General features: G+C 35.1%; 1 protein-coding gene across 7 annotated transcripts in view; it reads right to left on the bottom strand.

The window, feature by feature from the left end:
• Window positions 1-16,756, bottom strand: part of COL24A1 (collagen type XXIV alpha 1 chain) — a 408,506-nt gene that overhangs the window by 315,603 nt on the left and 76,147 nt on the right. For all 7 annotated transcript variants that reach the window (XM_082409988.1, XM_082409993.1, XM_082409994.1 and 4 more), the window contains exons 9-11: window positions 6,440-6,484; window positions 2,491-2,544; window positions 1,412-1,456 (exon numbers count right to left, since the gene is read on the bottom strand). In XM_082409988.1, coding sequence (XP_082266114.1) covers window positions 1,412-1,456; window positions 2,491-2,544; window positions 6,440-6,484 — 144 coding nt within the window. The remainder of the gene's footprint in view (window positions 1-1,411; window positions 1,457-2,490; window positions 2,545-6,439; window positions 6,485-16,756) is intronic.

Here is a 16,756-nt window from a genome sequence, read left to right as displayed (position 1 = left end):
AAAAAAAGAAGTGGTCCTTGTCTAACTCCAAAGCCCATGTTCTTTGTCCACTAATCTCTTCTTGCTTTCCAAATCCAAGTCAATCTGTGCTTTCGGTGCAGTTTCCAATAAAGAATACATGACTTTTCCCCATTATATTTTCACTTAATGCAAGGGTGGAGACAGCATGGGATAGTAAAACAGTACAGAGCTGAAGGTGAGAAAACGCTTGTCTGAGTTCTGCTATGACTTTGTCAAATCATGTCAGTTCCATAGCTTACTGTTTTCTCATCTGTACGATGGAGACAATACATGTGTTCTGCTACTTCATAGGATTGATAGCAAAAGAAATATGAAGTATTTGAAAATGTTTAAGAATTTTTTTAAAATTAAGGCATCATTATAGTACATACTGTCTAAATACTTTTTGTTTTCCTTATTTCAAAAAGGTATTTTAGATAATATAAGGTAGATGCAGATTCCGGAAAATAACTAGCTATTAAAAAGAGAGAATTTTGGGCTTCCCTGGTGGTGCAGTGGTTGGGAATCCGCCTACCAATGCAGGGGACACAGGTTCGAGCCCTGGTCTGGGAAGGTCCCACAGGCCGTGGAGCAGCTGGGCCCGTGAGCCACAAGTATTGAGCCTGCGCGTCTGGAGCCTGTGCTCGGCAGCAAGAGAGGCCGCGATAGTGAGAGGCCCGCGCACCGCAATGAAGAGTGGCCCCCGCTCGCCGCAATTAGAGAAATCCCTCGCACAGAAACGGAGATCCAACACAGCCAAAAATAAATTAATTAATTAATTTTTTTAAAAAAATAGAGAATTTTAAAAACAAAAATTTTAGTTTACTAATTTTTCCTAGAACCAGCTTTGATTTTAATTTGTGGCACACTACATAACACATCACAGTAATTTTTTTTGTTTTACTCCCTTAATGATTAAAAGTGGCTAACAACTTCTTTAACGGTTGGAAGTGCAATGGTATATGCTTGAATGTGATAAGCCCATTTCTTTCTCTGCAGCTACTTCTTTACTCCAGATAGCTTTTGTATTATTATCGCAGCCTTGAGTGCGAATTTTTTGCCTCTTCATATTTCTTTCATCATTATTTCTTAGGTCTATATACGTCCACACATAAATAATACTACAAATGCTTAAAGAGCATATTTTCAACATACCAGACGTTTTGCTAGGAGCTAGCAAAATAAATGATGTAGATGTAGGAGCTATCAAAGAATGGTGTAAAACCTACCACCATAAGACTGCTCTCTATGGCCTTAACAGTAAAAATATCTATTTAATAGTGTGTTTCTTTCCAGGCTAAACCTGCATTACATTCAAAGTTTCTATGGAAGTGTGAAAATAAGTATTTTGTACGCTTCATTCTACTCATATGCAAGCATACTTAACAAAATGATGAAAATGCTTACTTACTCGTACACCTTTAGGTCCTGGATTACCTTCTGGTCCAGCTAAACCCTAGTGTGAATAAAAGGCATCATCATCATACTACAGTACTTTTTAAAGAGTTGTAGATAAATAGATTAATAAAAAGGGCATATAAAAGGTATCATTTTCACAAGTATAAACTTCAGAACTCTGTATACTTAATGAAGACTATATACATTCAAGGAATTTTAGAATTTCAGAACCAAAAGAGGCACTGTATATAATCTATACACGAATATATTTTAGATACCTAAATAAAGTAGATTAACACATTGTCAGTAACAAAAATTATTTTTAAAGTTATTTCTTATTGGAGAACTGTGTTCTTTTAAAACACTTCTAATTAACTTATCTAAAATACATTTTAGATATATAAAAAGTATATAAAAAGTATAAAGATTTTATATAAATGTAGTTTTCTAGTATGCTAAATGAATAATTAATTTCAAGAGTAAGTAATCAATTCATGAAAGCCTAAGAAAGAAAGTTGGTTCTCTTATTAATCTATATGAAGTAGCTAGAGAAAGTTAGAAATTAGAGGGAAATAAATATGAAATGATTAGAATGAATTTTCACAACAGTATACAAAGACTTGAATCCAGTTCAGATAAAAGTATTCAGATAGTGGTACGTGTAGTGCTGCCAACTGTGTCCCAAGCGTTTATAGTTGTGTTATTAAAAAATGTTGCTTATCATATAGAGTCTTAACTTGTACCATCACTTCGTTTTAGTCAGTGGCAGTACTGTAAAATCAGTAGCAGGGCTGTTTTAACATTTTATTATCCCACTGGGCATTTTAACTTAGAAGGTTCCATTGTATGTTACTCACATCAAACCTGTTTAAAAATCCTACTCCTATTTTAAGCAAAATTTTCTGCAGTAAAATTTTTGAAGGACTTTTACAATTTTGATATTAGAATTTTTGGAATTATTTTGCTATGAGTAATTCATTATTTAATAAAAGTAAACCAATTATCATTTGAACACTAACTCTTGAAATCAGAACATACAATGTATTAACCAAGAGGAACATAAAAAGAGAAGTTTAAATATAGTTACCTCACCTGCCTGCCAGGGTAACCACGTGAACCAATATTACCAGTGAATCCTGGAATTCCCTAAAATGAAAAATAATAAAACAATACAACAAAGTCAAAAGAAACCCAAGGAAACAAAATTGGTTCATTCATAATACTCAAGTTTGGAAAGAATATTTTTTCCATATAAAAATTCTAAGGGTCCTACACATTGCTTATCTGATTGAAGTCATCTATTTAAAATGAAAATGAGATAAAATTGCTAAATAAAAATAAACACAACTATTAGATTAGGGACTTAAATGAGACACTGATTATTAGTAATGAAAAATCTAGGGTAGAAAAATACAGTGATACATAACTTTTAAAAAACATATTAGAGAAATGGTGACAGCAGTGATAAATTTCATAGATTCTTTATTATGTAAAATTCATTTCTGTTTGTTGTTTGGAAAAGAGATCATAAAAGACACTTGCTCTTTTGCCCCTCTGATCTGAAGTATACAGAAGAGTGTTACCTCTGGTTTAACAATAGAAATACTTTGAAATTCCTAAAATTTGGAAAATCTAGAGAAAAAACAGACCAAGAAAAAGGCAAATGGAGCATCACAGTGGAAAGTTTTTGCCCTCCCATTCCATTAGACTTGTAGGCTCCTAATCTGTCCTTCTCTCCACTTTTCTCAGAATCCATCTCTCAGTTTTGTTTTCTCTCATTTCTCCCTGTTGTCTCCCACTTCCTTCCCTTGCTCCAACAATTACCACTTACTTAGCACTTTTTTATGTGCCAATCCTATGCCACGCACTTTACGTCTACTTTACATCTATGAGATAGATACTATTTTCTCCATTTTACATTTGAAGAAACTAAGATACAGAGAAGTTACGAAACCTGCCCAAGATGGCACAGTGAGTAAGTAGCAGAGCCTAGATGTAAACCCAGACAATCTGACAAAAGTTGTCACGTGTGTGTATGCACAAACACACATATATATACATGTGCACACATACATACATATATACATATACATACAGACATCTATACATATATATGGCAACGAACTTAACAGAATGTGAATAAACAGTTGCCTTCTGAGAAGTACAAAAAATTTTCTTCTACATGTAGAGAGATTATACCCTATAAATTTCCGAAACCATATTTATGTACTAGATATTACCTTATTAATATTATATATAATACATATTTTATTCCTATAACAGCATTTATTGAGCACCTATCATGTACCAGGCACTATTTCAAGAATTTTATATGTATTATCTTATTTAATCTGCTCAAACCCTATAAGGTAGATACCATTATCCCTATTTTACAGATGCGAAAAATAAGACATGAAGTGTTTGTCACCAGTGGGAAGTCACTCAGCTAGTAAGTAGAAAGCCAGAATTTAAATCAGCAAGTCTAACTCCAGAGACCACCATTCAAGGCTGCCTCCCTAGTATAGGTTTGAAGTGCAAGTAACTTAAAGTAGTACTCTAAGGAAAGCCCTCTAATTATGAGACTTGCTTCAGCCTATTTACAACTGCTTCCTTTGTTCCCCATCCAATTCTAAAACACACAGGCCTATATCCAGACATCCACAAAACCTTATACTTGGGTATGCCAATAGAAAAGACTGAAATAAATTTAAAAGGCTGTTTTTACTCTGTACGTTCTGGCTAATGCCAATCACCATCCCTTTCATTAGTTTCCTAGCCAACTTAGGTTAACTGACCTCAATTAAAAAGCAATCTGTTATAAGACATAAATGAAATCTGATTTTGAACGGATTTTCACAGAGGATGTTAAGACAACATGTAGAGATATAACACATTCCAGCTGCACAGAGAAATACACAAAAGGACACCACTGGATGACTAAATCCTGCTCTACTGGAATAGCAGTAAACAAAGTCAACGAGTAAGCTTTCAGCAGTCTTATGTGGCACAAACATATTCTAAGCCAACCACACCCTAAAATCACTTGGACAACCAGAGCAGCTCAAAAGAAACTCAAAACAAACACTATACCTCAATTCACTCTGCATTTAAAAAATGGCTCACTTAAATCCGTAGATCGAATGGAGGAATTCAGACACAAAGTTATATCTCTACCCCTGGAAAAATCAGGAATAATAAACCTGCCCCAATCCCACTTCTCACTCTAAGAATTAAAGCACGTGCTCTGAGTCAGTCAGACTTCACCGAGTCCCAGCACTGCCAGCATAGGTCCCCCCTATCTCTTAGTTTTTTTCATTAGTAAAATACAATAATAATATCTAGGTCACAGGATTATTGTGTAGAGAGAAGAGAACAATGTGTAAAAATATATTTAAAAGCAGGTGTAACTGCAATAATTCTTAGTGCTGTAGAGTATTAAATGAGTGAACATATGGAAATATTAAATAAATAATTATACTACTTGAAGTTCCAGTTAACAGTAGTACAGTTTGGCAACTAATAAAGACTCCGTAAATGACAGCTCTTATTACTAGAGCTTGCCCAGATGGTATAATTACTTTCCTAAGTGTTTGCTGGCCAGTTTAGAGATATTTACAAATTTTCCAGAAGGGAATGTCTCCTAGCTAATTAGTTACGCTCCTCTTAATGTCCACAGTGTTTCCACAGTTAAGATGCAAAATGCTTTTAGTTGTCCCTCACAGTTATCACCAATTTTGTCTTTTTTTCTTCTGGAAATAAATAAAATAGAAAGAACTGATTCCAATAATACATTTTCCAACCTTTAAAACTGATTTCAGACTCTTCTCAAAAGCATACCACCCGCAGAACAATGACATGTATACTAACAAAATCAGGTTATAGAACAGTTGCGAGTAAACTGGTCAGTACTGACAAATGGTCAATTTTTCACTTACTTGTGATGTGTCAGGTTTTCTTCATTGAAATCTACACAGAATTTCTGCCAAAGCAGTATTCTAGGGATTTATTTTTCTTCCCCAGGAACTAATCCCTCCTGCCCTTCTGATTTTTTTTTCCCATAAATGCTCAAATGCTTTTCAGCACTCATTTGATCTTCAGGAAACTGAGATTTTACTTGCTACAGATACATATATCGCTTGCCATGTCTAGTAATTAGCAATCTTGAAAAATTGTGCCTCAGGGACTGAGTAGAGTGTATTGTCCCTCTTACAATGAATAAAAGAGAAAACTGGCTTTATTTCTTCATTTATCTTTCCCTCAGGGATAATCCATCACTTTTCTTTCTGGAGCTCCCTTTAGGGCTTCCTGAGGCTCTTTGCTAAATCTCCAATAACGATTTGTCACCTTACTTAGTACCTAATCTCCTACCCTTTTCACTGATTTATTCATACTGGCCTAGTATATATTGTATTGAAAACAAGAGATATGACTTTATTTCTTCCTATGACATAATGATACATTATTTTATGGTGGGAGAGAGAAGGAATAACATGATCAAAAACTAAATAGTTCCCAAACTATTTTGACTTTTACATATGTGTGTATGTGTAGAATAGACAACAAACAGCAGATGTCCCATTCTAGTTTGGATTGTTATTAAAATTTATTTGCATTCCTTCATGCAAGGGTAGGGAACTAACAGCTGTGGATAGACTTCGGAGAACAGGAAAGCCCCTGAAACATACAGAAAAATCAGTGCATATGTGTGTGTGCATATGCGTGTGTGAGCATGCATGGATAATATGGGGACAGGATACACAGCATTTATGAGATTCTCACAGTGGTTTATGAACAACGGAAGTTTAAGACTGCTGTTCTGGAGCATGTTAGGCAGACAGTGAAAGTCAGTCTAAGATATGAAAAAAACCCCACAAGATTTAATAGATAATAAATTAGAAGTTTTTCCTATACTAAACAGAGTAAAAAGCATTAAGAAAAATTGAAAGAGTTACATGGGGGAAAATAATCTCTCAATGGAGTTCCCTACCATGTGTCTTTTTCACTGGAGAAGATGCAAGTCTTATAAAGGAAGAACACTTACTTGTTCACCTCGGAGTCCTGGGAGCCCTGGATGTCCTTTGAGACCCTGCAAGGGTAAAGGTGAAGACATACTATGAAAAGTAAACCCATTTGAGCCAAATAACTAACCACAGTTGTCTTTCACCCCAACTTTTGGTTTTCCCATTAATACAAATGTAATTCTTACTAATCTATTTCTTATTAAATGTAATCTTTTAAATTTAATAAAAATTTAATTTTTTATTAAATAATAAATTCGTATTAGTAATTCTTAATTAATTTGGAGTGTTATTTGAATGATTTGTTATCAACTAAAATGGTTACATAGTATTGAATTTAAAAAAACAGCATCTTTTATAAAAGGCTGGTATCTAGCAATGGATCTCCTAAGTTTTTCTGAAGCTTTTTAAAAGTTGGTTTTAGTTCATTAATGCTGAAACAGAATGCCCTCAGGCATAATCTGTTTGTAATTATTGAAAAACTGGCAGTTTCAGGCAGTTTCCAGGCAGTGTCTCTAATCTAAAACATTGTCATAACATTCTATGAATGAGTGAATAAAAAGAGGCTGCTCACAGGTCCATCAAAAGGGTTTTATAAAGCTGTCTAAGAAATCAGTAACAAATGTTATAAAAAAGAAATTAGTAACAAAAAATTTTCCAAATAAGAACCAAAATCAAATCTTAATTTCTATCATTAACACCCAAAGATATAAAAGAGATAATAACTTTTATCCTCTAGAAAGATATTCTATGAGTGAAAGAAAGGAAGCTAAAAGAAAGGACAGGAAGAAAGAAATAAAGGACACTTCAGAGCATATTTGTACAGCTCTAATCAACAATCAGGAAATCAACCTGCTGTTTACTAGATTTTGGTGTATATAAAAGAACAAGAAAAAGTTCCTTTTTAAAAGAACCTTTTAGGATTTTAAGCAAACCTCAAAAACCTGAAATAAATTATAGTTAGTTTACAAATATCAGAAACTTCAAATTAATGTACTGCAAACTGAAGATAAGTTTTTGGAGTTTTAAGATATAGAGTAACAGAGTAAAAACAGTCATTCAGGATTAATCACAGAGGGTTTATGAACTTGGATTAATGAATTAGAGAAGGAAATGATACTCTTGGGACAATGGGGAAATTAGAAGAGGTACCTATTTGAAAAATAAGGAAATGATTTAAGCAGGTTTTGAGGTGATAAACTTAAAACAAAAGTAAATGTTTAAGTAGAGAGGTCTCTTGGGAACCAGAGAGAAGACCAGAAATGTAAGAAGGCAAGTTGGAGACAAAAATGTTTGTGTTATCTGTATATGTAAGCATATTTGTAACAAGGGAGTAACAGAAGGAAAAAGCAAGAGGGCAGAGGAAATGCCCTGTCCTCTGGGAGCTCTGTTCTTTCATGATTAGGCTATTAGAGATCAGAGAAGTGGCCATGAGAAAGAAGGGGGAAAAAAGAGGGGGGAAAAGGAACGAAGGCACAAAGAAATTTCACTGAGCCACTATGTACCAGACATTGCACCAGCCACTTCCAAATACCTCACCTAATTCTATGGCAATCCTATGAAGTAGGTATCTTCTTCATTTTTACAGATGAGAAAACTGAGCACTGAGAAATTAAATGATATGACCAAAGTCATGTAGGTAGTAAGGTGGAATCATGTCAGTTTGACAGTTAGATTTATCAAGAATTGAGCAACCTGCCCTTCTATTTACTTAATATGCCTATATTTGTCTCAGACTCAAATGCAGGCTGTCCTCATTCTCACCAAATGTTCAAACATTAATTTTAGACAACCAAGACAAATCAACAAAAGGGATTATATATCATAAATCATGGTATTATTAAAGTTACACATTTACCACCAGCATCTTATATACCCACAATTTCACTGAGTTTGTACATTTTTTAAGATAGCTAAAGACCAGCCTAATTACAAAATAGAAGACATACATTGTTCTCAGTGGTCCAAATGTTACACAAGATTCTACAAGTAAAATATCCACAAAGCTTTTAATAATGGGAAATAAGAAATGTCCTCAGCACTAAGATAGTGGTGGTGGCTCCCCTGGATGAGGCAGCAGCTCTAGAAGGATGGAGTTCCTAAGAGAGTGTCAGGAAGATGAGAAATGAGGAGCCAGGGCGAGAGGTACACAGGTAGAGAAACTCTCTGCCATGGGCCTAGTTCCTTTTCTTTTTTATTAAAAACTGTGCTTATATATTTACTTACTTGTTTTTATTTCTGTGTACTGCTGAGTCTAGCTAGCTACATGCTTCTCTTTCTTTGGCCACTTATCTGTTTCTCTGACCAGAGTTTCTTCCCTCCCCAGCCCTGGTGAAACAGAATGCAGTGGTGCTACAACTTCTTTAGCTTACTTTCCCTGAAGCAGTTTATAACAGTGAACTAGACATGTTATGTTGATCATAATATCCTCGGAATGTACAACTCCCTCTGAAGAGATTCTTCCTCATCCACAGACTCTAATATAAAGGCAGCACCAAAAAGTCATGAGCTCCCTCCTACTCCACCTCAGCCCCAGGAGATGGCATTCAATCTAAGGGAAGCCAATATGAAGTCTGGCCAGTAGCCTATGAGGCCACTTGGAATGGAGAGTTTTGCCTAAACAGGGTGAAGCTGAGCCAATCAAATTCTTTTTTAAATTAAGTTCAACAGGAAGGAAGGAAGGAAGGAAGGAAGGAAGGGAGGGAGGGAGGGAGGGAGGGAGTACTGATTCAGGTACTTAGCTGAAGCTAGAAAGACTGACCAAGAAAGGATAAGAGGAAGAGAAGAAAGCCAAAGTATGAGTAAAAAATTTACAGTAAGCAGGAACTATGCTGGGAAAGAAAGTTTTTGTCAGAGGAAAAGCCAGATAACACAAAAGGGCAGATTCAGAGAGAGGAGATGAGTAGCAGTGCTAATAGAAAAGTACAGTAAAAGATCCACAAACTAATGTTGCTACATACTCAGAGCTGCTTTGAATCAGTGCCCGCCCCCGCGAGGCTAACTCATATTACAGTACCATTTTTAGATTCCATGGTTCCCTGATTTCCCTTAATGCTGTAGAGAGGACTGAAATAATTCTCTCCTCCCTGGGATAGCCTAAGTCTCCATTCTTTGCAATCAAAAGAGCTGAAGTGAAACAAAATGTTTTTGGTTTGGTTTGGTTTACTACTAATAATAATGAAAAGACCAAGCACACTGAGCTCTAGATCCAGTTTTGCCACTAAATAGCTATATCATGAGTTTCAAAGTCTTCATCTGTAAAATGACAGCAATGAATTAAACTACTGCTAAATCTCCTTTTAATTGCCAGCATTCTGTAACTAGTTGAATCTGTTAAGAAAGTCACTACTTTTTTTTTCACCTTTCATTGAATGAAAAACAAAGGCATTTATAAGAGTCAATTCAGGCTTTGAGGCATTGGCAGAATTCAAGTAACACTGATGTATCACTGATGTACGTATCAGAGAAAAAACAGATTCAGGCTCCCATGGGCATATGACCTGAAACAAAGATGGGGACTCTGGGATGAGCAGAATGTAAAGAGAATGGGTCAGGTAGGAGGCTATTATGAGAGTCTAGGAGAAAGATGATTATAAATTAGATTTGAGGGCAGAGTTAGAGATGATATATATGCCCCTTAAAGAGTTTAAACTTAAGCTCCTGAACTATTTTATTCATTGTGGTATCCCCAGTGTCTAGAACATAGTAAGTGCTTGTTAATTAATTGATGGAAAGATTTGGATGAATAAATGAATTGATGTAAAGACTTAGAGGAATTTGAGGGTTACTTGGGGGAAAATAGATTCTAAGTATTCAATATGATACCTCAATTCTCTTAATATTGAAATGAAAGGTAATAAGTGGGAGAAAAAATATCTTCTGTTATTTTTCAATGTAATAATATTTTACTGTAATATACTGGCATTAGCACCACTATTGTATAAAAGCCTCCATGTATTCCCTAATTTGTGACTACAGGTCTCATTTGTTTTCTACTTAAATACTAGTCTGTAATATTTTAAAAAACAAAGGGAATAAGTTCCTGGGAAGAATGCCTACATTCAAGCTTTGGCATAGCTCCAATCTAAGGACGTGACACTTGATTTTTAATTTTTAAAAAATTTTTTGGCTGCGCCACGCAGCATGTGGAATCTTAGTTCCCCCACCAGGGATCAAACCCACACCCCCTGAATTGGAAGCACGGAGTCTTAACCACTGGACCGCCAGGGAAGTCTCCCTGACACGTTACTTTTAAAAGTTTGTTTATATTGTAGTCTTTTGAAAATACTATTTGAGTCATTGTTCTTCCTATACTCACATAGGAATAATAACAAAAAAGGCCGAGTAACTAACAATGTATGATTTTTCTCTGATAAATATACTGAAACTGATGTAAACACACATTTCTTAAGGCATGCCAATAGAAAAATTTACAAGTTCTGTTTTAGAACAGATTAAAAACTCATTATAATGAGTTACAGGGTTGTTTCAATTTTTGTTGTGATGTAAATTTGCCTTGCCAAGAATTCCAGTAATAAAAGGGGTTTAGAATCTAATTTTAATATAGAGATTTTAATTTTAATACTTATTTTAACAACAATTTAAACCCTAACAAATATGTTATCAACAGGTGACCACACAGGACCAAAAAAAGAAGATACAATTGAATCAAAATCAGAAATATTAAGGGATGGAAAAGAAAGAAACGTCAAATATATACCTGAACTACCCCCAAGTAATTAAAATTTGGATACATAAATAAAATGTTTATCCATAAGGAAAATAGTGGTACCATTTACATACAGGGCCATCCCTGCTTTGCACGGTACTAGAGGACCATGAAACTGACCATATAAGCTGAAACCATGCCAAGCAATCTTAATAATGGGAAAAACTGCAATTGTTCTGTGACCTTTAAAAATTTTTGTCAAAATGTTTAAAAGTCTCACTGTCAGTTACCTTTGTATAGGGAAATAAAAAATATGTTAAATATTAACTTAGTACAGTGTAATTTAAAACATTAGAAACAGTGAGAAATTAAAGTTCCATTTCTTAGAAAAAATTTATGAAGAGTAGTTTGAATAGTGCTTTTCTTGTATAAATAACCATACAGAGCAAGCATATATTCTATGTTTTGGCAAACTGTCATACTCCTTTCTAAGTGTGGGTCAGCTCCCAACATTTCATCCTTTGCACTTTCAATGTCATGAAATAGCTCCAAGAGTTCTTCTAACGTGAAGTTTTTTTGCTGTTGTAACCTCCTCTGGGACATGTCTATCCTATTCATCACAACCCTTTCCTCTTATGTCAAAAAATTTGCCTTAAAAAAAAAAAAATAAAAACAAATTCGCCTTTACCAAGTTCCTCTGTCTGCATAAGTAGAGTCTCTCAAATGGCAGCAGTGCCCCAGGATCAGCTATATCTTCTATAACTCCATTTATATTTGATTCTAATTTCAATTTCTGTGTTATCACTATTTCTTTATTTCATTGTACTTTTCATCTTTGTTGACCAGTTACTTTTTTTGATCATCCATTTGTGTAAAATGCCACATGAGTTTATCAGAGAGAAGGAAGCAAGACAGCTACACACTCTGCTGTCTGTGCATGAACTAACAGATGTGTCGTGTACAATCACCAACAGATTCTGAATGAAATGATGTGACCGATCACTGATCTTAATGCACATTTACTACTTCTGTAGTGACTTGTAAGCTGAAGAGCCAGTAGCAAAGCTTATACTTTACACAGCTAATCACAGTGTGATTAATTTGAACCATGTTGCTGGGAGACTGGTGTTATTTAATTAAACCGTGTTAAGTGAAATTTGTGTATATTGGAACCATGCAAAGTGAGGAATGCTTGTATATATGTATTGAGAAAGATTCTCGATGATATAATCTCTATGTTGTCAACTTCATATATAAATGGTTTTCTTCTTTTAACAGTTCTTTCCCCCACTAAATGCGAAGGACTTATATTCATTGAGATAAAGATTTTTCCTACATATGAGAAAGTATCCCCTATGGCATAAGACAACTTCTCTATTACCACTCTGCTTTTCTATCTTGGGCCTCCTTACATAAACTTTAGGTTTCAGAAAGGTAGGAGCATTTGTCTCTAGAACCCACAAAAATGCCAAAGAAATTCTGGCGACTAAATGATTTGCCTCTGGCGCTCTCCTTCTTAAAATCCTTCAGTAGCTCTCTACCATATGATAAATGCTTTACCATGGCATACAAGTCCTTTATAATTTGACCCCTGAATGTCCCTCAAACTTTATCTCCTGACACCTCCTGCCTAATACTCCATAACCCCAAAACAAGGAACTGCTCTTGCCTCCAAGCCTTGGTTTATGTCATCACCTGTGTGTAAACAGCATACATGTCTACTAACTACAGTATCATTAGGATAACTTGCATCCTCAAGATGCAGCTCAAATGTTGCCTCTTTCCCTGTTCTCTAAAAACTCCCCCACCTCCAGTGCCAAGAAGTTTAGGGATCCCTCAGCCGTTGCTATAAAAATTTTCACATCTTAATCATTGTACTTGTTATAGCATAATATACTTTTGTGATTTACTTTAGTATCTATTTCCTTTTTTAGATAGTAGGCTACTTGAAGGCAGGAACTATACCTTGTTTACCAATACTGGTTTCCTGAATGAACTGTAGGACAAAAGGATGTGATTAAAACAACTGCAGCATTCCAGAGTTAGTGACAAATTTTATCTCAAAACTGCTCTTTTGTTTGAAGCAACTTCCTTGTATCTTTTGCTTCTGTCTAGTCTCAGGAAGCTGAGGCAAAGGTGGGCTAACCTTACACATGATCATGTGAAAGGCAACATCGCTGAGACATGAGTAGCAGATTAACTAGTTCTACTCACCCTACCTAAATGGGATGAAGGGTGTTTGGAGCCAGAGGACCGAGGCAAAATAAGACAGGTGAGAAGGGTCACTGACTTGAGAAGCAGCCCTTGAGGAGGAAAATAACCACTGGCACCAGGTGAAAGGGCACAGTCAATAAAACTTACGAGCAGCAATGTTCATTCACTGACTAATAACATGTGCTTGCTATGTACCATTCACTGGGCTGAAATACCACAGTGAAAAAATATAGACCTCGCACTGAAGGACTCCTAAATCACTCATATATTTCCCTTTAGCCCACTGCTACTGCACTGTTATCTGAAAGCCAGTATTAAATTATCCTTTTCTGTAATGTAATAATAGCATTCCTTTACAGATCAGGTGATTCCAAATATCTAATAAAATCTGTCAAACACTACAGGACTCATATGTGAGCAACGCCTTGAGGAATACAAACAAAGGTTTGTAGCCATGTTTTGGCCAAAATAACCAGGGAAGCCTATGGCAGACTAGAGAAATAGTGGTAAGACACCCATAGCTGATCCAAAAAGAAGCCTTAAGCAAGAATTCAGAATGAGATAAAAAAAAATCAACAACCATGAACATTTAAGTACTACTTGAGGTAAGGCAATAAAGTTCCTGAAGTTTTAAGAATAGGGAGTTTAATTGTTTTCAAAAAATTAAATAGAAGAATGATCCCAGGTAATTGGAGAGATTGAAGAGAATTAAATTAGAGAATGAATAGCACACAGACCTCTCTATCCTACACACCTCCCCTTCTTCTCGGAACATACTTTCCTCACGCCCACAACAGGATCCTGCCCACCTCTGTCCCAAACTCCTCGCAATATTGACCCATTAACCTACATTAATTAGTACTCGGTTTTCACCTTGGCCCCATCAACTCCAGCTGTAGTCCTTCTCAACTAGTTCTCATGGAGAAAAACAGTATGACAAACTAATTCTCAAAAGGGTGCCAAATGACCGATAACAGCTTTTTCTGCGGACACAGACATTTTTTTTAAAACCTTCTGGGAACTGAAACACTTTCAGCCAAATCAATTTATCATTAATGTTAGGATGTCAAGCACAAGAGGAAAATATCTTTGGATGAAGGAACGTCTTCCAAGTCCCACAGAGTACACCACTTGGGTAGCCACTGGCTTGCCTGTGAGGGAGTTCAGTACGTGTTGCCTTGTTCTTAGCCCCCCTTCCATTAGTGGAAATGGCAGAGTGCAGAGTAGATGGTCACAGTGGTGACAGCACAGCCCCCAAGCAGCAGCTTTTATGTTAGACTTTCAGTACTAAGCCTGAACTGCGAACCAAGCAAAGGAAAATGTAGCTCTGCAGACTTTTACAGGAATATTGGGCAGGTGAGAAGATGATCTATAGCGTTAACTATGGAACATAAGAATTCCCCTTATTTCTTTCTCCAGGCACGGATTCTATTTTTATTGTTGTTCTCATCAACATTCAGCATTGCTGTACTTCCTTAGTACTGTCCTTGCTTGAAATAGATTATGAAAAGCTGTATAGGTTTTGAGTGACTGATAAATCATAATGCATTCCACTTGATTTTTTCAGCTCTTTTTTCCCTTCCAACTTTATAAAGATGTTAACTGTGTACTTCCTACGTAATGGAAAGATTTTTTTAACTGAAATAATTCCATCAAACTAGAATAAGAATTCACACTGATTTATAATTATTACTAAAAGTATAGTAGTTGAATTTTTTGACATTCAGAAAAATACTGCCATACATTATTCATAACAATCTGTTTTAAAATGTGTGCCTCATATTTCCCAATTGTTCTGAGTTATACCTTCATGCTAAGATGTGCTTAACTGCTCCCATCTGGCTTATCCTCTTGACCCCAGAAAAATTTCTTCAATTGAAATCGCTGTTAATGTTCTTACAATTTTAAAAAGCAGACTTCCAATAGTAATGTAGCAACTGATCAGCTATATTTAAAAACCAATTTAAAAATTCATCTAGAGTCCAAGCTCAGAATTATGACTCTTGTGTTCCAACCAACCCAGCATGCACTCTGGATCTAACTTATCTGATTTTTGGCACAAATTTAAACATTTAGTGGGAAGTGAAAACATATTTCAGTTCCTAGGTAAATAAGAGTTATATTAAGGCGGCTAAATTGAGGGAATGTAACCAGTCAGTCTGGGGAAATACACAGCTTGTTAAAGTGGTAATATTGGTTTTTAAAAACAAGTCAAGGTGTGAATATTGATTTCAGATTTTTTTAAAAGAAAAAATTCAAGGGCCTTTCCTTATGAAACCCCCTGATTTCATTCTTAACTGTCCCTCTTCAGAGAGAAGCACTATCTTATTTTTAATATGAATGATTTTATACATTTATATAAATACAATGTTTCACTGTTCAGTAAAGCATAAATTTCTGTAAGTTGTTTTGATAATGTTATATTTTTGCATGTTTTTGAACTTTATATATATTACACTATACAAATGCTTTGAGGCTATTTCTTTTGTCAATGTTATATTTTTGAGATTTATACATGTTGCCATAAATAGGTAGATTTAGTTTGTTCATTTTAGCTGCTGCATAGTGTTACATTTTATGAATCTATCAAAATATATCCTTTTAAAATTTAAATATATTGGGGTTTCTACTGTTTTGTTTTCATAAACAATGCTGCAAAGTAACATTTTAAAATTTCTTCTTGTGTATGTGTGTTAGACAGTTTCTCTAAGATATATTCATATGAGCAGAATTACTAAGTGTTAGGCAGTGTGCATCTTCACCTTTCCTAGACATGCCAAATCGTGCTCCAAAGTGGTTGTTCCAGTTCCATCAGCAGTAAATGAGAATTCCTGTTGTATCTCATCTGGCCAAAAGTAGGTATTTTCAGACTTTAAATATTTGCCAATTTCACAACTGTGAAATGATACCTCACTGTTTTAATTTCATTTCCCTTATTCCTAGTATGGTTAAAAATCTTTTCACATATTAAGTGACCAATGGATTTGCTCTTTTGGGAACTGCCCATTTTTCTGTTGGGTTATTGATTTCTGTGCATTCTTTACATATTCTGGATGCTAGTTCTTTGTTAGTTACATGGGTTACAAATATTTTCTCCCAGTCTGTGGCTTGTATTTTCACTATTTGTGTTGTACCTTGTTGTGGGGGGGAAAGAAAAAAAAAGCCTTATTTTTAATAAAGTAAATTTATTAATCTTTAAAAAAAAAGTCAAGGGGTGAAAGATAAAAGGGATAAAAGGCAGAAGCAAACCAAAAACTCTACTGAAGAGTGAATAAAAATACTGCTGCTGATTTACTTGCTTTGTTATTTCTATCTCAATATTACTTCTAGTTTTCAGAACATTTTATATTAATCTTCTGTTTATTTATCTCAACAGTTTCCGTGAGTTGTCAGTATTTCTACACACACAACTTTCTTGCAGCCACTTCAAAGATTACTTAAAGAATTGTAATATTTC

Source organism: Balaenoptera physalus (genome assembly GCF_965194825.1).
Source record: "Balaenoptera physalus genome assembly, chromosome: 1".
NCBI classification, from domain to species: domain Eukaryota; kingdom Metazoa; phylum Chordata; class Mammalia; order Artiodactyla; family Balaenopteridae; genus Balaenoptera; species Balaenoptera physalus.
This window is presented reverse-complemented; position numbering and strand designations above follow the sequence as displayed.